The sequence below is a fragment of the Jatropha curcas genome, chromosome 5 (genome assembly GCF_041381405.1).
Source record: "Jatropha curcas cultivar XTBG-Jc1 chromosome 5, XTBG_Jcur_1.0, whole genome shotgun sequence".
In the NCBI taxonomy this organism is placed as follows: Eukaryota; Viridiplantae; Streptophyta; class Magnoliopsida; order Malpighiales; family Euphorbiaceae; genus Jatropha; species Jatropha curcas.
The window spans coordinates 27,910,708-27,931,778 of NC_143155.1; the positions used below are offsets into that span (position 1 = coordinate 27,910,708).

Sequence of the window (21,071 nt, forward strand, 5' to 3'; positions counted from 1 at the left end):
GGGGGGGGGGGGAGGGAATAGAATCGGACGGCTGATGTTTTTCGTTCTCAGAGTTGACGGCGGGATGATAGGAATTATGGGGTCCCCACCTTCTCCTATCCCCTCCTGTACGATAAATTTTTGGTGGTTAGCTTCTGGTCAATGACGGGTCTCATCTTCTGCATCTTGCTGATTTAACTACAGGAACGGCGCCGTATAAGGTCTAAGACGCAGAAAACGAGGTGTCGTTCTGAGAGAAATTTGTTCCACTGCCTAATGCTGTTTCTCCGTAAATCAAGCTACTCTCCTTCTCTCCCTCCTTCTTGTTGCTGCTTCAATTTGGTAAAGTGCCCTTTGAGGCGATAGAGAGTAATGAACGACCTCTCCAGTGCGGTGCTGAGAGAGCAGAATAGCGAGAACTGCAAGCCAATACCCAGAGTAGCCGTCTTCATTTTAGTGGCTCTATTCGCCATTGGACTTTCGGTTTCGATTTTCATACTGATTGTTGTCCATAATGCCATCTTCTTTCTCTCTTTCCTGCTTATCTCTGGCTTGGTTATATCTTTCATAGCTTGGAACAGAGTTAATTGGAGGCATAAAGCTGCAGTTTTTCGCTTTCTTCGCTCCTTCCCTGACTCTGACCTTGCTTCTGCACGTGACGGTCAGCTCGTTAAAATCACTGGGGTACTTCACTATTTCTCAGTCTTTTACTCCCTTATTAATTTTTTCGCGTTTCTGCTTTTTCTGCTTTTTGTATATTTGGTGAAGTATGAAATGCCTTGTCCACGTTTTATTGCTGTTGCTCGGAAAATATATAAAACTGGGAGTTCCATTCTATCGTTAGTTGGTGCTGTATTTTAAGTTTTCACATATACAGATATCGATAAATGAAAAAAAAAAAAAAAAAAGCCTATTAGTCAAAAGAACTCAATATTTACAGCAATTCTATCTCTCTATTTAATCAATCTATAGCTTAATTAATTTCAGCTGAAGGATTTTCTACTTTTCGTTATCCCTATCTGGAGTGAAAGTAAGAATGGCATAGTGAACTATGCAACAGCTTTGGCCGTTTTAGTTATTTACTGAAATGCAAATAAAAATAAGTGGACTTGTGATTATCAAATTAAGTGAAAAGTTCAAAACTTTGTTGTCCCAATGAAAAATGATTTATTCTTGTCTGTGACTGTGGATGCCTATAGATTCTCTTTCTGTAAGGAATGTGGTGCTCTTGACAAAAATTGGATAATGCAATTTTTGGGTTTCGGCAGGGGTCGTTTGGTTTGTTATTTAAAAATAAGGAAAATAGAAGAAGGTTATAAGGTTGCAGCCTGACCGCCTGAAGTTGTCTTTTTATGTTTTTATTTTTTATTTTTTTTAAAAAGTCTGGGATTACCTGTCTTGCCTTTTCTGATTCTGCAAGTCATTGACAATTAATAGGATAATGGTTTTATGATTTGTTGAATCTACCTATTGTTGTCAAAAGCTTAGGAGGTGTTATGTTGAAGATGGTAGCTTGTTACTTTCTACATTATGAGCTCATAGAAGGCATCATTTGAATTGAGAATTTTCGTTTTGAGTATAATCTTAGTCAATTTCTTAATATTTTTAAAATTAGAATTTCTACAGAATTACCAAGCAGCTAAGCGGTTTGCTAGCAAAGTGAGTCAACTTCAAGACAAGGAGTTGACAGTTTTTGACTTGCCAAGGAGATAAAACATTATTATGTTTTGTGATTTGTGTAGTGCAGAGATGGATGTTTCAAAAACTGGTAATTGATTAGGTATTGCCTTGATGGAGTCAAAGAAAAGCTGTTAATTTCTTCGAGGATATAGAAATTAGAACATGATAAATTGGTTCTGGTGTTTTTGCTGCTCACTTCCACTTGATGGATGATCAACTCACCTTTCTTTTATTTTTATTTTTTTTTCCCTGGCAATTTTAGCTTGCTTCCTGTGGGAGTGTTTCCTTGGAATCTTCATATGAAAGGGCTACTAGATGTATCTATGCATCTACACTTTTGTATGAATATGGAGGATTTGGACTCAAGCCAAAAGATGCTAATACATCATGCTTCCAGTGGAGTTTAACATACTGTGAGGTGAGGATCCTCATCTTTAAGAAAATAGTGAGATTAGAATTGATATTCTGTTAAAAGTTTTATTCAGTAATTTGATAGATAATATCTGTTTCCTTATCCAATTTAAATAAACCTTTAACAGGATAAGCTGTAATCTGATAATCTGTCTCTTTACAGATAAATTTGCATCAGTAGAATATATTCAACTTGAGAAAATAATTACTGTTTTCATATGCCCTTAACTACACCTTGGCAATCTTTTCTTCAACGTGTGTACCTTAACTTTTTTTTTTTTTTTTCCTTAAAAGCACTTCAACTTGAACGAAATGGCCTATTCTGAACACCTAAAATGAACTCTAACCATTTCTATGCTCCTTTTGTTTTCGTTAAATTTACCTTTCAAATTTTGTACTTTTTAAATCTTGCAGCTGTTTGTCCAATTGGGCTCAATCAATAGGTCATTGAATTCAAGTATTGCTGAAAGTTTAAAACCAATCAAGATAAAGCTTATGATTCGAGGGTTATAAACTGCTTGTTGCTGATAACCATGCCTTCACCCCTTTCACCTTGTTTCAATGTTCCCGTTTCTATGCTTTTCTAATCAAGTGCTTGGTCTTAATTGGCATCAGACTGATTTCTTCACTTCATAGCCTCCTTATATTTCGTGGTCTACCCTGTCTGTTTTTTTCCCTATCTATGGTGTCTCACTGACTGTCAAATTCCACCTAGAATCATCTTGTCGCTAATTGTCTTATCAATGTGACAATGTACATTATAGACAGCAAGGATTTGCTCGGATGGCAACAGGACTGCTGATCCTCATTTTAACATTTAACTTCATTTTGCAGTCCTACTCAGTCAATTCTTCAATAATAGAGCCCTTTGGGCATTGTTATTGCTAATAGCAGATTTTAGGCTAAAAGTTAGGAGTATACATTGGTCATGTTTGAGCCATTAGATTTGGCTCTTTTGCTGTGTGATTTTCATAGACAAAAACTTATTTGGAAAAAATTACCATGTGAAGCTTTTCTCAAAATCAGCTTTGGCCCATAAGAATTCACACTTCAAAGAGCAACTATCCACTGATTCAAAGAAATTTTTTTCTAACTTTTCGCCCAAAATCCGCCGTTAGCAACAGTGATGCCAAACTAACCCCAAATATAAGTACAAATAGTGAAAGTAGAAGTCAGCATATAACATAACTGATTCGTCTGCAGTTTCATTTTGTCTGCCTATACTCTGACCAGTCTATTGTTTCAGTGGATAACTAGGATGGAGACTCATTTCATGGCAAAGTCATGCCACATGTTATAGGAGCAACCGAGCTATCTGCTATTTTGTTTGATGGAATAAAATTTAATTAATAAAAAAAAATAAAAAAAAGAGGCAGAGAGAGAGAGAGAGAGAGAGAGAGAGATAGAGAGAACCCTTTGTAAGTAAGATATCTAATGCGTTGATGGGGACCTTAGAAACTTTCCTGCTTCATTAATGTTTGTTACGTCTTCTGCCTTGGTCTTGCTTGTGCAGCCATCAGCAGTATCTGGGAACCTGATTAAGAAACAGTCAACCTTTCCATCAGTGATAATGTGAGGTGAAAAGCATGCCATACATAAATGATTTGTAGTTAAACCAAAAGCACCGGCCGCCTTTGCTTATGCTCTATTCTAAATTATTTACATAGAACTGAAGTTATATGAATCTGGAAATCCTCATCCATGTTTTATTCCTTGCGGCGATTTTCTGATTAGGATTTGTAACTGGCAGAGATATTCCACCGACTTCTACATAACGGATAGAAAATCTGGTATCAGAGCTTTGGTGAAAGCTGGTCCTGGTTGTAAAGTTGTTCCCCTGATTGTTGAGAGCAAACTAGTCGCTACTACAAGGCAATGCAGAATTCTGTCTCCTCACTTGAGGAAATGGTTGCAAGACAGAAACCTCTCAGTTGAAGCCCGTCTACTGCGGTTAGAAGAAGGGTAAGCATACTGATTTATACAAGAAGCCGAATTTTCCAAAACATATTTGTACATATGCAGGTGCAATGAGCTGGAATTATGTATTTGCTTGGGCAGGTATATACAAGGAGGTAGCATTGTGACTGTAATTGGAGTGCTTCACAGAAATGATGACATTTTGATGATTGTTCAACCACAAGAGCTTCTCTCTACAGGATGCTTGTGGACAAAGCTTATTCTTCCAATTGATATTGATGGACTGGTGGTAGGACTCTCTAATCTGAGTGGCCCCATCAGTAACCCAGATTTCAGGCAACACACACAACAATAATGTTAACCTATTAGACAAGTATTAAGGATTCTGATTCATAAAATTGATTCCTTCTAAAAAGGTATCCGTTCCTATTTTGATTTCACTTGTTTAACAATGTACGCTAACACTGTTGATTAATTTTGAAATTACACAGACTACAAAATCGAAACGTATATCAACAAATGGGCCTAATACGGCCCATTTTCTGTTTTCAACAGCTCAATCAAGCTCGCCAAAGAGGCTTTTAATCGGCCCAATCAACCTCCGGCATACAAGATAGTATACAACATCTCCCTTCTGAAGGAGCAATCCGAACTCTGTTTCGATTTGAATTTTACAATAATATATTGCTAATATTTATGATTTTATATTCAAAACACAAATCTAGACGTGTATTCGTTTCAAATGACTATTTATTTATTTGAATAAAATTAAAATATATAATACTAATAATTAATTTGGTAATTATTGTCAATTTAGAGGATGTACGAGGTATATGCCAACTCCTTAGCATTAACTTAATAATCATCATTGTCAGGATTTCTTCAAACCCTTTTTCTTTTTTCAGCGAATCACTCTTATGCTGCCCTTTCAGTTATAAATTATTGTCATCATTAGAAATTTCTCCATAAATTACTCTTTTTTTTTAAAAAAAAAAAAAATCTTTCTTATGTTTATAATTTTGCTTCGACACAAATACTAAAAATCTTTCTTATAATTAAAAATGTTTTTTAAAAGTGGAATGTACCATTAATTTTAAATAAAATATAAAAAATAGGCATTATACTGCTGTTTGGTAGTGTTCTTAGTCCTTATCGCACTATCAGATTCAGACAACATGTTACTTCAATGGACCTTTTTTTGGTTTTAATTCCTTAGAGACATGAGTTTTCATCCTAATTAAAAAATTATTTTGCTAATGATTTCTCTACACAATTATAAAATATACACACGTCATCTGAAGATTTCATTTTCCAAGTTGTAACGAACTTTTATTTTTTTTTATTTTAAATTTACAGAGACATTTCTTAGGTGGATGGTATTGGTAGGTATTGGAAACTAAATTATCGGTTAATATTATACATTATTACTAGATATTTATTTAATAATTTAAATTGTTAATTTAATGTAGACATTATTAATATTTGATTGATTTAAAAGCTGACCAAACCACGAGTTCACTAGCTTACTCTAAATTTTTGGTAAAAAGGGTTTATGCGTCATTATCACATTTCGTTTTCCGTCGTCTACAGGAAGGATTAATTAAGAGAAAAAATAAATTAGATTCCATTGCCGTTTACCTGTGTAGCCGGTATCAAAGGATCACAACAAAGTTCTTGTTAATTAAATTAAAACAAAATTCCCGGTTGACCCAGATTCCTTTCGTATTGACTTCTCAGTCAACACAACTCCATATTGGCAATTTGGCAGAAAAACATTTATTTAATTATTACTAATAATTTTACTTGGCACTAAATCATTTGTTCTCCCATAAAAATCTTGTGCTTAACAAGAAAAATATAGAAAATAAATTTTTTATTTAAAAAAAAAAAAAAAAAAAAGATGATGGTTGAACTGCATTTAGTGGTCACAGCACATTGGTTGGCTGTTGTTTTAGTCTTATTTTATGTTCACTTGTTACCTACCTGTCTATGTTCAAATCTAATCCAAAAAAAGGGGTACAAATGTAGTTTAATTAAAGTTAAAATGAAAAAAAATCCATGAATATGCTGCTAGTTGGTGATATAGATCAATTTGATGCCACCGAAGCCAATGATTGAGTCCTATGATCTTCAATTTGTTATGTATCGCGATTTTGTTAATAAAAGGTAGATTTAGATTCTAAGTGAAAAGTTTATTTTTCCATCCAAATGATATTAAAAGAAATAAGGAGTTCAATTCAATAGAGTAAATAATAAGTTGATATCAAATATTTAAATAGCTCAGTTTGGATAGATGTTTGATGCCCTAAATGAGTTGTTTGGCACCATCTAATTTTAATAACATTTGATATCTTAAAAAGGAAAAATAAATAACATAATGGTCTATAAATTAAGACTAAATAATCTATTTCTATCTGGAATCAAATCTTGAAAAGAATTAAAGAATATCACAATCACAAGCTCAAAGATTTTATATATAGCTGGATTCACTTTGCTTATATCCTTCCATTTCCATATATTTATAATTAATTCATCCATATTCTTCCTTTCTTGGTGTTTTACTGTTTTTCTATTTGCTACGTACCTTTAATCTTTTACCTTCTGTTTCTTGACTTATCACTAAAAAAGTAATAAATATCTTTGATTTGAGTTGTAATTTAATAAATAATTAATTGACACATTGTATAACAACTGTAATATTTCGTCCGCAAGAACACCAAACGAAAACAAAAATTTTCATTGGTCATGATCGAATTTTACATGAGTATAAACATTATCTTTGTGTAGGAGAGTAGGGCCCATGCAAATGCAAACTTCACGTCTACTTCTCCATGCTTCTGTTGAGCTTTTATCAGTCGAAATGCACAAGTGGCAAGCATATATTATCCATCACAAATAACAATTGTCTGTGCATAATTGCATATACAAAAGAAGCCATAACCCAAAAAAAAAAAAAAAATAATAATAATAATAATATAAAGAACGAACAAAAGAAAGAAAAGGAGCACGGCTTTAAAGCCGATCGAAGAAAATAGTAATACACAAACATATTATCTTTCTTTTTGTTCAAAGAGACAAAGATTCAAAGTCAAGAATCTTTAATTAGACCTTCCCCACCCAACCCATGCTTAGATTATATATGTATGGCATCAAATCCAATCATCGATCTATCCAGTTGTTTATGCTTAATTATAATTATTAAGCGGGTTAGGCTTAACTATCCCACTGAACTATTTCATATCCTTTTTTTTTTTTTTTTTTGAGTAATCAAATCGATTCCATTAATTCCCATGGTTTCTCCTTCAATCACTTCATTGTTTGCCAGGAATGATTCTGTTTCTGTCTCATTATTTTTATGTCCATACTTTTGAGCCACAAACATTTTACTAATTGCTCTACCTTCCTAATGCAAAACAAATTGATTGGACCAGGATTTCACTAGTTCATCATCATCTCATATAACTAAATTAAATAAAAAGGAAATATATCAGTGAATTTCTTGTTTTATATTAAAATAATATTTCCAAATGGGTTAAAGAGATAAGCTTTAATAATGTAATGTGTAAAGATTGACCTATAATTTAAGTTTAAAAGTAGTAAAAACATTTTTATCTTTTTTTTTTTTTTTTCTCACTTCATTGGTTAGATATTTCCGTTAAAATTTGAATCTAATATCTTTTACTTCAAATTTCGAACTATAACTACAAATTTTAGGTACATGTTCTTTGTAATAAAGCACTAAAAATATTATATCATTTACTTGTGTTCATGATGATCAAAATTAAGGGAGTCTTGAGGCCTATCTTTGACCTCTTTTTGGTAGTTGAAGCAATTAATTATTTTTTTATTTTTTATTTATTTTGAAGAGTGCTTATCTCATTTACTTGGATTGCATTTCCCTGTTATTATCACTAAATATCATATTTTAGATTACTCGTAAGACCAAGTTCAAGAATTCAAAAGCTAAAGGGTTAATTTCTTATGAACTTGTTCAAAGTTTTTTAAACAATTCTGTGTCTCCTAGCTAGCTATTTTACTTGAATATATACTTTCAATCAACCAATATACACGTGGTAGAGTTCATGGGAATCATATCAAATGAAATCAAAAATAATATAGGTTGTTCAAACTAATAGTCTGATATGCGAATTATATATATATATATATAATAGTAATTAATTAAAAATATTCTTCCATCCTTAACATCTAGGTAATTTCCTTTTCAATTTGGCTACAATATATAAGCATAATATTCATGGTTGAACGTTGATTTTTGATTTAAGACTAAATTAAACACTATAATTTGAAAACCTACCCCCAGATTGTTTATATCCTCCATGAATATTCTTTGATTAATATGCTAATTAATATTAGTAAATGTGAATAAATTAGAACCTAAGCAATAATATAATTATATATTTATATGTTTGATTAAGCAATATTGGCAACTTAACTATCTCTTACGTACTTTACAAGTAAATTTTGACAAAGTCGTCTATAAAAAGATTTGCAAGAAACCTCATTTGTTGATCAAAGATATATATATATATATATATATATAGGTTATGTTTCCTTGGAGGGATAAAATTAGAGACGAGTCAATGACGACCCCATGCATAAGAAACTTCTTGGAAAGCTCCCTAGCCTTCCCTAGGAGCCAACAAAAAGAATAGCTGCCATTTCTTGGAAATTTCTTTTATCACATTCACATATATTATAATGTAATGTGTATACCTGCTTTTCAGTTTTAAAATTTGAACATTGTTCTATCTATAATCTATGTCATAGGTCAGCTTGAATGAGAGAATTTTCTGATAAAAAGTTTCTAACCACATGTATAAAGAAGAGATGTGAAAATTAGCTCATGATTTTTTTACTGCTAGCCAAAAATGTAACATTGCATTGCATATATAGTGTAAGAAAATCAACATGAGCCACTCATATATTAGACTATCAATGAAGAAATTTTTTAAATTTATTGATATTTTGTTCAGTGAAATTTATATATAAATACATATTTGAATTAGCAAACATTCATGAGATATTACTGAAGCCTATATAATAATGAGAATATGCCCAAGTGGATCCAACCCATCAATGATCGGTCCATTTTGAAAGGCCTTTTTATGATCTCCACATCACATGGCATCGAGGAAGGAAGGTGAAAACTCTGGGAGGGTTGGTATACCTACAAAACAAGAAGAAGAAATATAAAAACAATATTGAATTATTTTATTTATTTATTTTTGGCAAAGTTTCAAGTCTTTATCGAAAAGCAAGTGGGTGAAATTTGCGTTGGTGCAATTCTGTTGACATCTTTGTCATGGACCTTGTTTGTCATATGAAATGACTTTGTCTAATCATTTATACATTTCCTTTTTCTAGTGGATCATCTCCTCTCTCAATTTCATATTTCAGAATGGACCAACTCCTTTTTTTTTTTTTTTTTTTTTTTTTTTTGTATTTGCCAAAAATGTTACCATCGTCGATCTAGCTCTTTCTTTCTTCTTTTATTTGTTACTTTCTTTTGTTGGTAATGTCAAAAAAAAAAAAATTACTACTATTTTTTATCATCTGATTTTCACCGCTGGACTAAAACATCAATTTGCTTACAATAGACAATTACAAAAGCATATTAACCTAAAACACTGGTCAGTAAGTCACGGACAATTGTGTATTTTTAATAATGCGGCTTGGTCTTTCAAAATTAGAGCTTAGATTCCCAAATACCTCACCCTCATTTGACCGTTCGGTTTCTAATTAGAGCAGCAACATCAACGGTCAGGGATTGCTGACCGTGCAACGTTGAAATCGAAACCGTTGAACTACTTCGAACAAGGGTTAAGAACGTGACGCATTTCCGGTCCCACGTTTGACAGTTGGGCCCGCGCTAAATTAACTTTCTACACCATGTCTTACTCCAAGCCTGAGACATGGTATCGTAGACCATGTGTGCTGTCTCGTAATTTCATGTCCTTTTTTGCCCTTACATGTACAAAACCACGAGGGCAATTCAGGGTATATAGAAATTATAAAAACGAAAAAGTGACCTGTGCACTGCAGATTTCTTTTCCATTTTTAACCCCAAATGGATGCCACGTGCAACCATCTGCATTAATTACAGCTAGAAGCTTCGGTACGCGGGTAGTACGATTAGTCACCGTCATGAACGTAGACATCTGCATGGAACCGACACGTGGAGGTTTAACAGCGATGGTTCATCTACAGAGTCTACACTAAACGATGGTGCTGTTGTTATGGCCTTTTTAGCCATTGCCATACCGCGTTTTACTCTCGCCATTTTTGCTTGCTGCCCACAAGAAGCGGTGAATAAGCAGGGCATGAGTGCATGGGTCTCATGTGCAACCTCTACTTGGGACCCGACAGCTTAGCGCCACACGAACCCCACGTGTCATTCGTTTGAACCTGAAATTTACTGCGTCCCATGTTAAGCCTGTTCTGGCAAATGTCACGCGCAAATCTCAAGCAGTAACGTCACGCTCCTGTCTGTCCCCACTAAAATTTGGCTCTGTAACAGCTGTATTGAGACTTTTCGCAAATCGAGGATTTTATTTATAAGAAATTGATTTTTCATTTAATTTTATTTTTCATCATGACAATCTTTCATTTGCTACCTTGACCTTGAAGTTTGATGGAGTAGTATTATTTAAGCAACTCATTACATAAGCAGCCCCTTTTTTTAGGGGTCAACTCACATAGTGAAAAAGGGAAAACATTTTATTAATCACAATATTGTGAAAAATACCAACGTGTGAAAAATGGAAACAACAAACCAAGATATATCCATGCTAACTACCTCAAAAACGACATTTTCTAATTGATAAAATGTTAATAATGATAATAATTTATACAAATAATGCTGTGTTTAAGTAGTAATCTTTTCAGAAATACGTCCATCCGAATTAATTTTTTTATTCAATATAAAATGTTAATTAAGAATTTTTCCTATTTAAATAACACTAACCCTTTGTTTGGGGAGGAGTGGAAGGAAAATATTAGAGGAAGGAAAATAAAGAGAAAAATAATGAGGATTTGTTAACTTTTTTTTCATAATTATTTTTCACCTTTGTGTTTAGACATAACGAACGAAAGAAAATTAATTTATTTCCCTTACTTTGCAAAGGGCAAAATTTTAGAGAAAACAAAATATTATTAGTAAAAATTGACAATTATGTCTTCACTTAAAATAATGAGGTATTCAAAAAATAGTTAAAGTTTTTTAATTTGATTTTGAGTATTTAGGTAATTTAATCTCTCGTATCCGTAATAATTAAATAATTTTTCTCTTACCATAGAGTTGTTTAATTATTGCTATTAAAAATATTTTATTTCTTCTTTATTGGCATATACAAGTTGGATCGCCATCTATTCATAGTTGGAGATTTCATATCATCAAGTTCAAGTAAATTTATTTTATCAATGGTCTTATAATACGATATGTTTTTCCATTAAAGTTTTTAAATTCTTTTGCGGGTAGGAGTGAGGAATACTCGATTTTTAACTGGAAATTGAATCAAACCGCTCATTTTGACAAAAGTTAAATAGTTTTTTTTTTTTCTGAAATTCACTTAATAGTCTTTGAATATAAAAATCATTTGATTTTTTATTTTTTCCAGTTATCATATATAAGTAACTAAATTTATTTTTAACCCAATTTTTTTTTTTGAAAACACAGGATACATATGAACTAAACTAATTTAGTTATGTTTAGATCGATTTTTATAACATTTGATTCTGAATTCCATTGCCATAAAAATATATTCAGATCAACTAAAATTGAGTTAGATTATGTTTTGTTCGATTTTGTTAATCAAATGCTCACTCCTATATACAAGTGTTAGTTTTAGCAAATTTTTAAAAGAACATAATTATGGATAATAACATAAAATATTTCTTTTATCCTTCTATTTGAATATGAATCAGTTTTTGTCTAGATTATTAATCTCTTTCATCAAAATTATTTCTGAATAAAAAATTTTAATTTTTTAATATTTGTATTTCTTATTCATATGAAAAGATTATGTTGCAGTAAATTTTTTTTAATTTAAATAAGACTTGAGAGTTCATATAATTAAGAATAAGCATTTTATATTTTTATTTAAGTTCTCTGGCTTTATTATTTTTTCTTTTTAATATGTATGGTATTAAAAAATCAATGGAATCCATTTATTAGCTCGAGCCACTTTTGAAAAAAAAAAAAAATCAATGGGAAGACATTTTGTTGGCACGATTATTTGAAACGAGCTTTTAAAATCCTTTTCCCCCCCTAAAAATTCTGTTCTCCACACAAAGGTGTGAAGATTTTTAACAGTTAGCATAAGGATGAAGAAATCAGTATTCAGTGGAAGTAAGACATTGCACTCTCATTGGCGTAGATATACGGCAGTACACCCGACAAGAAACGTCAGCAATAGAGTATATGATACCACAAGACTGGAGCGTCGTCCTCACGCGTCCCAATGAAGAAGGCTACCTTTCTGCATATCGTCGTGCACTCGTGGCGGCGCTGCTCAAAATTCCTAACCAAATTCATATAATTAATTATTATATTATCAGTTATACGGTCCTACTTAGTATAACGGTTATTTATTTATTTATTTTTCTATTCCCGTTCGACTCTTTTGCGCCTCCTCTCTCTATATATAACCCAACGCCTTTCTTTCTTCTCAGCCCCAAATATCAAAACCCACTTTCCCTCTCTCTGTCAGCGTGATAAACTGATACTAAGCCCGCCATGAGAACCGACATAGATAGTCTCTGGGTCTTTGCTTTGACCTCCAAATGTAGAGTCTTTACACAAGAAAATCTTGCATGGTCATTTTTGATAATCTGTCTGGCTTGGCTAGCCATTGCCCTTCTCCACTGGGCTTATCCTGGTGGTCCTGCTTGGGGAAAACACATGCTCAAGAAAGGCTTTCCTGCTTTTTCTAAGCCAATACCGGGTCCTAGAGGATTGCCTTTAATTGGAAGCATGAGCCTTATGGTTTCCCTTGCTCACCGCAGGATTGCTGCTGCTGCCCAGACATGCAAAGCCAAAAGGCTTATGGCCTTTAGCCTTGGCGATACACGTGTTATCGTTACATGCAATCCGGATGTAGCCAAAGAAATACTAAACAATTCGGTTTTTGCAGATCGTCCCGTTAAGGAGTCTGCCTATAGACTAATGTTTAACAGAGCAATTGGGTTCGCTCCTTATGGTGTCTACTGGCGAACCTTGAGACGAATCGCAGCTACACACCTTTTTTGTCCTAAGCAAATCAGAGCCGCTGAGGTTCAGAGATGCATAATTGCTTCTGAGATGATGGCCATGTTCAAAGACCATGACCAAAGTTTTACTGTTCGCGGAGTACTCAAACGTGCTTCCCTGAATAACATGATGTGTTCTGTTTTTGGACGCCAATATAAATTAGATTCTCTAAGTAGTGAATTTGAAGAGCTCAGAGACTTAGTTGATCAAGGCTACGAGTTATTGGGTACCCTTAATTGGACCGACCACCTTCCTTGGTTAGCAGATTTCGACCCGCAAAAAATCCGGTTCAGATGCTCCAACCTTGTCCCCAAAGTGAACCGGTTCGTTAGCCGAATCATCGCGGAACACCGACTTCAAATCGGTGACGGTGTTGAGCCCCGAGATTTCGTCGATGTTCTGTTGTCCCTTGAAGGCCCCGAAAGATTAACTGACGCCGATATGATCGCCGTTCTTTGGGTAAGCAAAAGCAGACACATAATGAGTATTCATTTCTTTTAAATGCTGTGATAAAGCATACTAAAACCCTTAACATAATACTCCAACTAGTATTAATTATTAAGCAAAGCATATGTACCTTCGTAATATCTTATGGTACAAACAAGTATCTTACGTGTTGTTTGGTAGCTGACGTGCCCATAAATTATTGTCTGTGACCGTGACAATAACAAAGCATATCAAATGTAAAATTTGTACCGAATGATTATTCTCGTGTGATTTATAACAGGAGATGATCTTTAGAGGCACTGACACCGTGGCGGTTCTGATCGAGTGGGTACTAGCAAGGGTGATACTTCATCCTGATGTTCAATCGACGGTTCATGATGAACTCGACAAAGTGGTGGGCCGATCACGGACCGTCGATGAATCTGATATCACGGCCATGGTGTATCTACAGGCAGTAGTGAAGGAAGTTTTAAGGCTACACCCGCCTGGCCCACTTCTCTCCTGGGCCCGTTTAGCCATAACTGATACAACAATTGATGGTTATCACGTGCCTGCAGGGACCACTGCAATGGTGAACATGTGGGCCATAGCTAGAGAACCAGAGTTGTGGGCTAACCCACTCGAATTTATTCCCGAGAGGTTTCTGGCTAAGGAAGGCGAAGTTGAGTTTTCTGTGCTAGGCTCGGATCTTAGGCTTGCACCGTTTGGGTCGGGTAGACGGACCTGCCCAGGAAAGAATTTGGGTCTCACTGCGGTGACGTTTTGGGTCGCCTCATTATTACATGAATTTGAATGGTTACCGTCCGATGGTACTAATATCATTGATCTATCGGAGGTACTGGGGTTGTCTTGTGAGATGGCCAATCCTTTAACCGTTAAAGTACTGCCTAGGCGACCATCGTTTTATTAGAAATGAAAATGAAAAAGAAAAAAAAAAAAAAAGAAGGGCAAATTATTATGAAGTCCTTAAAGGTTTGACTGAAATTACTATTTTCTCTCTATTGTTTAGAAAAAATTATGCAAAGTTCTTGATGTTTAGTTCTGTTAAATTACTTAATTTTTCCGTCCAAAAAGCACCTGTAATATTTGTAGCCATTCATATTTACTATATTGTCAGTGCTTAGTTCATCACCTTACTACTGAATAACCTCATCTAACGGCAAAGTGACGGAAAGATTAAGTAATGTAACAAACCAAACTTCAGGGATTCCAAAGTAATTTTTTTAAACAATAAGAGTGAATTAGTATTTTAAGTAAAATTTTAGAGGCTTTATAATAAATTGCTAAAAAAGAAAGCAAAAGGACCAAAAAATAAAAGGAGAAAGAAGAGTACTATGTTGTGTGTGGCTGGGGGATTACAAATCTGAAAACTTGATAAACCGAAGGATCGTGTTGCTTGTGGTGTGTCTGGATGTCGGTTTTCCTAGTTTTAAGTTATTCCGTTATAAAATATCTACTGCTCTCCACTCAATGTAAATACCGGAGAAACTATGAATCTTAATACCGTTCTTTCAAGTTGCGATTTTCTTGCACCAATTGTAATAAACCCAGCTGCTTTCTTTCCACATGCGATTGGGTCTACATCCTTGTTTTTTTGCTCTGAGGGATATTTGTCATATGGGTATTTTTTGTGCAGTAAAATTGCCGTAAATATCACGATAACTAAATAAATATCCATCTTTTTTTAATTCATTGGCAGTTTTTATGAATCAAAAAAATACTCTGGGTCACAACGGATAGTCCTCCCGTTAGCTCACTAAATTGATAAAAATAACTGTAGTCAATAAGACTTTAATTCGAAATCTCACACTCCTTGTATAAATGAAAAAATCAACCATACCATCACCTGATTGGCACAAAAAAATATCCACCTTTACAGGCATAAAAATATAAAATAATTGTATTATCGCAAACTTACCTATAATCCTATTTTATTTGCTATTATTATCTATATCTAAGTGATGGAGTAATTGTTTGAAGAAATGAAATTAGAATAGAATAGCAGTTCTAAATATGTTAAAATTAATCCAAAAGTCAAATCAGCATATTAATCCTTGGAGGGGCCAACTCTAAGAAAACAACTTTACTTGTATTAAGGTCTGATCTTAATATTTGTTTTGTTCAATAGCTTTGGATGAGGTAGGGTTTAGGCATGATGGCCCCTCCTTCATCTTTTCCTGATCACATGATTTGATTGTACGTTGAACATTATTTTTCAATTAAACAAATTTATATTCTTAAAGATATTGATATTTGCAATATTTGAAAACAATTAATGTGAGAAGGTACCAAATGTGAAATCCATTTGAAAAATCTGAATTTTAATCATTACTTTGATCTAGGTTGACTTGATTTGCTATTGAAAATTGAAGATGCTCATCATATTATTCGAAAGATTCAGTTTTTCTAAGTAGTAGTATATATGTGTATGCGTGAGCGTTAGCATTATTTTTTTTAAAAAATGAAACCAATTGATGTTTTTTCTTCTTGGAAATAAAATTAATATTAAATTCCAAAGAACGGTTTTTGCTTGTAAAACTAAAGGGTAAGATTCTGTCCGGTTCACCACAATTAACACGTGAATTTTAACCCTTTTTTTTTTTCTATTTTTTGACCAATCTTAATTGCCATTACTGCAACATCAAAACTGTCCTTAGGCTTTATTAATTAAAGTTATTATGTAAGCAATTATGATTAGGTAGGAGCTGGGCCCAGCAGCCAAACAATGGTTGTGGTGTGATTAGTGTCCAAAACAGAAATATGCAATGTTGTTCCAACCTTTTAGGAAATAGCATGATCAAACTCTCAGAAGAGGACAATTTCATTCCCTGTAGATGACACTATGCTTGTTAGGAAAGATAAGAGCCATTAATTTTTTTTTTTTAAATTTCTATTTTATTCTTAAATTTACATTCAACTTAATACCCTCTTTTCCATTATCTTTATAGTGTCGTGTCGGATTTTAATTTTAATTTTTAATTTTTTTTTTTGGATCGTTATACTCCTCAATTCAAGATAACACAATCGTTCAATTTAATTACAATCATTAATTGATTAAGCTCACGTCCCAAAATAATTTTTAAACTAAGTTTTATCTTTTTCATCCACTTAAAAGTAATAATTTTTATAATTAACATTGTTGAAGAGATCTGAACGAGATGAAACTACCAATATTGTTTTTAATTTATCTTTACCAGCAAGTATATATCATATGTGGTGACATAAGCAAATAGATTTATTGGGGTGACGTAGTTAAAACCAAGGTTAGAAGTAAAGTTATACGAGAGACGTCTAAGACACGGCATTGACCTATTAAATTTAATCAAGGTAGTTAATTGCTTAAGTAAATAATGTAGTTGAGGTGGAAAAAAGTTTAGGTTAAAAATTCAAATTGCTGTCAACTTTGTGTGAAACAGACATAATTAAAACGATATGAATATGCTGATAACAATATGGCTATTACATCAACTGGTAAACAGGCGTCATTGGTGATGATTAACTATTAATCATTTGATTAAATTGAAAACATACATTATTGGAAGAATTAATCAGTTCCTTTTCAGTTTTTTTTTTTTTTTTTTTTTTTTTTTTTTTTTTTTTTTTTTTAAATTTTAAATAGGAAGATATAGATTCTATGTACGTAAATATCATCATCATCTTCTTCTTTAAAAAAAAAAAAAAAAAAAAAAAACAGCTAATAGACTAGAAAGTTTCACTTAATTAGTGAGGCTATATATATGTGTTTTGACTAGAATCAATCCTTTCTATTATTAGATTAGGAAGGAAAGGAAGGAATTGTACCAAATCGAATCATAACCCAAAAGATAAATACATTAGCATTAGAAGATTAAATTAAGATTAAGATTAATATTGTTGTATTAACAAAAGTAATAAGCTAATTGATTAAAGTAAAAGGGGACAAAAATGAAAACAAAAATGGAACAAGAAAATCTTACGTGTAGAAAGGGCGATAAGTTGTTGTCGTGCATTTGGCTCTCATGCAATTAAGGCGGTCGAGAGGAACATATAATGGAGGTATTGAAAGCGTTATATGAAATTGATAAAGACCTCTCAACTGCTATATATAGCTGTGTTGTTCTTTGTTAGGTGGATAACTAAATATCAATATGTAAGAGTACGTACTCATCAAAACCCGTCAAACCCTCTCCGTTGCTTTTTTCCTTTTTCTGTTTTTTTTCTCATCTCTTGTACATAATTTATTTCATAGTGGTGTGGCTTACACCCCTTCTTGCGTACAGTTTTCGGAGTTTTCCTCTTCCCTTCGTACCAGAAGAAAACACTAGACTGCGACCTGCACGAGAAATCTAATCGCTTGCAACAAAATTGCATAATTCTTTTTGGATAAGGAACAATTGAATTAATATTAAAGCTTGAAATGTTGGATGCTGTGTTTCCTGCACTAGTTGAAGTCATTTTCAATTCGATTGTTCTTTCATATTGATGGAAAGCGTATGTGATCAACTTAATTAATTAAGGTTTTTCTGCTTCTTTATATAAATGTCAACTTGCTCATAGTGAAAGTGATGCAAATCAATTTTGAGTTGAGAGTCAATTAATTAAAACCATATATATATATATATATATATATATATATATATAGATGGGGATGGATGTTGTGACCCAGTTGAGATCTTTGTGATTTTTCAATTTCCTCTTACTCAGTCAAGTGGCCATACGCATCATCACTAGGAACCAGACATTAATTGTATAAAAAGAAAATATTTTGATTTTTCTACTGGATGAGTGTACATTGATGATGGATGAAAGGAGAATAACTAAGGCAATAATTGTTCATAATCTTAATAAAACCAAATTATATATGTATGTTTGAATGTGATTGGTTGAAAAAACTCAAGCTAGCTAAACAAAGGGTTTTAGCTATCATATCGTTTAATATTTGATAAAGGGCAATGTTTGGCCAAATCTGTGAATGTTGATAATGTAATGTCATAGGAAAAAGGCAAAAGTAATAATGTCATTAACCTAATAATCATGACTAAATAGCAAATGGAGATAAGGATGTTGTACTAATGAGCTTCTAATTGGGTTTGCTGCGCATGTCCTAATTACTGCAGTAGAAATACTTTTGCTGTCTGTCTGTGTCTTTAGCTAGCTGGTGCTGAACTAATTGCTTCACTTTATAATGTGTAATCTACAGTTTGCAAAAACATATCCCAGAAATCTCGCACATTTCAGCTATTAATCATGTTGATTAATATTCTTGTGTCGGCAGTACTGGAAATTCGAAATCTTCATAAAACGATATCCCTTACTAAGGCTTTCTTTTTCCTTTATCCTTATCTATTTTCCTGGATTACTTATTTCCTGTTCTTTTATAAAACAACAAATTAAAAGGATAGTGATATATTTGCAGATAACAGAATAAAAATTTTATTTGAACAAAATTGCTCTTTCCTTTTGGTTCTTTTTATTATGCAAGTTCTTTCATGTGACTCACCTTCATCATCCACCGAGTTTGAAAGTACGCCATCTTTTTTACTGCAACATATCTTGAAACTCTATTTATATTCTCCCATTGCTGCTGCCTATAAGAGAAATTCTTTTTTAAAAACAATTTTCTTGAGGACGGTATCCCCTCACCCCTCCACCGATTTCTGCTCCTGGGTTAGGCTTAAGCCGACATGTTTATTTAAAATTGTGGTGTTTATTTTTAAATGGGTTTTGTTATTAAAAAAATTTCAAGAATATACGTAAGTTTGCATTTATGTTTTTAAAAATAATTATATCAGTAAAAGAGACTTGTGTGATCAGATTTAATGGTGAAGTATAGAACTACTTAACAAAGACACTCTACATTTGCCCCTGTAATATTAGAGAACATGTCATTTCTGATGATTCACACCTTTTATTTTTAGTAATTAAAATAAATTACTGTAATATATTCTCTTTTAATTGAGGAGTTGTCATGTCAGGTATAAATAACTTTTGTAAATTGTAATTGATGAGCAACAAATTTATTAGAAATGTTACATTATTGACTCCAGACATCAAATTTTATTTTTAAAATTTTTTGTATAATCAAAATGCATGCATTTGGAGAATTCAACAACTGTATTTGTGGGATGGGCCTTGTTATACCCCATATTTATTGGGCCTACAATCACGAATTAAACATCAGTTTCAACTATGGGCCTCTTATCAACTGTATAGACCAGGCTCACTCTAAATATGAGCCCAATCCCGATTTTGATCCCAATTTTGGTTTTTTTTTTTTTTTTAAAGAAAAAAATTACTTTCTTAATGTACTAATTTTTTTTTTTTTTTTGTAAAAAATGGTTTTTATCTAATATAAAATTTTCATCACTTTGGTAATTTTACTTTTGGCGGATAAATCAAGCAGCAACAAACGCTAAAGACCAAATCATGATATGAAAGAGGGAGCCTTTTATTATTACAAAATAGAAACAAAAGAGATACAATCCGACAAAAATGAAAACACAATTGAAAGTAGAAACCCTTGTTTAATTAGAGAAACAGAGAGCTCCGCTCTACCCCAAATCAGCAAAAATGCGAACTGACATTAATCCTTTTTGACGGCGGATCTCAAAGCAAATGCAGCGCCTAGAATGAGAAGAGGTAACAGAAGTTGAAAGAGCCTCACCACCAACGGATTGTATCTTGGTTTCGTAGGTAAATGTGTTGGAGGACGGTATTTCCTTCCCGAAGCTGGAACGCTCTTCGGTTCAATATCGCCTATGTAATATTTCTTCATCAGTTCTTTTGCGTCTTTGCTGTGTCCAACATCTTGGAAATCATCCGTTGCGTCTTTCTCTGCAATATTTATTTCTCATCTCAATTTTACTATTAAAAGGATTCCCCTTTTTCAAAACTGGATTGCAATCTTACCTGTAGCTGCTAATAACACTTCGTCTCCTCCTGGGTGCTCTTCCAGAAAATTCGTTACATCGAAAACCTAATTATACGGTTTAATTAATTAATTATCAATTACAAATCAATCTTGATTACCAGAGATGTGATAAACAGACCTGGCCATGGATTAGAAGCCAGCAATCATGTCTATCCTTGTGCTTTACAACGTCATCGAAATGATGGATTTTCGGTGTAATATCCATTTCTGTGCTGTTATTCAATTAAATTCTCATCACACAAAACAACAAATTAATATAAGAAAACAGAAAAAACAAATAAAATGAAGAAGAAGAAGAAAGACTCTTACTTCTAAAAGAAAGCAAGAGATCCTTTGAGCACTGAGCTTAAGTTAGTAAGCAAATCGAACTCTGAGCAAGAGCCTGCCATTTATATATTAATAATGGCGTAAATGACCTTTGGGACTTTTTTACTATTGCATAAAATTTTTCTAGATTTT

General features: G+C 33.0%; 3 protein-coding genes and 1 long non-coding RNA gene across 7 annotated transcripts; 2 read left to right on the forward strand and 2 right to left on the reverse strand.

Annotated features, from left to right (window-relative positions):
- Nucleotides 1-62: 62 nt before the first annotated feature.
- On the forward strand, nt 63-4,789 carry LOC105642796 (protein SHOU4). 2 transcript variants are annotated; one of them, XM_037640350.2, is made up of 5 exons: nt 63-663; nt 1,922-2,077; nt 3,821-4,032; nt 4,129-4,276; nt 4,479-4,789. In XM_037640350.2, the coding sequence occupies exons 1-5, from the start codon at nt 352-354 to the stop codon at nt 4,602-4,604; spliced, it is 954 nt and encodes a 317-aa protein (XP_037496278.1). In that variant the 5' UTR covers nt 63-351; the 3' UTR covers nt 4,605-4,789. The 2 variants fall into 2 exon arrangements, with proteins under 2 accessions (XP_037496278.1, XP_089577726.1); XM_089721600.1 differs by lacking the exon at nt 4,479-4,789 and having other exon boundaries at nt 69-663; nt 4,129-4,427.
- LOC110010449 (uncharacterized) lies at nt 2,148-3,855 on the reverse strand. The gene is made up of 2 exons (XR_002285448.3): nt 3,734-3,855; nt 2,148-3,604 (listed from the first exon to the last, which is right to left on the reverse strand). It is a non-coding gene; the product is annotated as an uncharacterized LOC110010449 (long non-coding RNA).
- A 7,871-nt stretch (nt 4,790-12,660) lies between the features above and the next one.
- On the forward strand, nt 12,661-15,217 carry LOC105642797 (cytochrome P450 78A9). The gene is made up of 2 exons (XM_012227742.4): nt 12,661-13,714; nt 13,983-15,217. Exons 1-2 carry the CDS (start codon nt 12,743-12,745, stop codon nt 14,610-14,612), a joined length of 1,602 nt encoding a protein of 533 aa, XP_012083132.1. The 5' UTR covers nt 12,661-12,742; the 3' UTR covers nt 14,613-15,217.
- A 4,891-nt stretch (nt 15,218-20,108) lies between these two features.
- Nucleotides 20,109-21,071, reverse strand: LOC105642798 (cytochrome b5). 3 transcript variants are annotated; one of them, XM_012227743.4, is made up of 4 exons: nt 20,922-21,071; nt 20,731-20,824; nt 20,591-20,657; nt 20,109-20,515 (listed from the first exon to the last, which is right to left on the reverse strand). In XM_012227743.4, the coding sequence occupies exons 2-4, from the start codon at nt 20,815-20,817 to the stop codon at nt 20,265-20,267; spliced, it is 405 nt and encodes a 134-aa protein (XP_012083133.1). In that variant the 5' UTR covers nt 20,818-20,824; nt 20,922-21,071; the 3' UTR covers nt 20,109-20,264. The 3 variants fall into 3 exon arrangements, with proteins under 3 accessions (XP_012083133.1, XP_012083134.1, XP_089577200.1); XM_012227744.4 differs by having other exon boundaries at nt 20,731-20,819; nt 20,922-21,048; XM_089721074.1 differs by having other exon boundaries at nt 20,731-20,842; nt 20,922-20,938.

Coding starts and splice junctions, on each gene's coding strand:
- LOC105642796 (XM_037640350.2), top strand. CDS start 352: ATGAACGACCTCTCCAGTGCGGTGCTGAGAGAGCAGAATAGCGAGAAC. Junction 664..1,921: donor AGCTCGTTAAAATCACTGGG/GTACTTCACTAT, acceptor TGGCAATTTTAG/CTTGCTTCCTGTGGGAGTGT. Junction 4,277..4,478: donor TTGATATTGATGGACTGGTG/GTAGGACTCTCT, acceptor GAAATTACACAG/ACTACAAAATCGAAACGTAT.
- LOC105642798 (XM_012227743.4), bottom strand. CDS start 20,817: ATGGATATTACACCGAAAATCCATCATTTCGATGACGTTGTAAAGCAC. Junction 20,658..20,730: donor GGCTTCTAATCCATGGCCAG/GTCTGTTTATCA, acceptor CCGTATAATTAG/GTTTTCGATGTAACGAATTT. Junction 20,516..20,590: donor AGTGTTATTAGCAGCTACAG/GTAAGATTGCAA, acceptor TAAATATTGCAG/AGAAAGACGCAACGGATGAT.
- LOC105642797 (XM_012227742.4), top strand. CDS start 12,743: ATGAGAACCGACATAGATAGTCTCTGGGTCTTTGCTTTGACCTCCAAA. Junction 13,715..13,982: donor ATATGATCGCCGTTCTTTGG/GTAAGCAAAAGC, acceptor GATTTATAACAG/GAGATGATCTTTAGAGGCAC.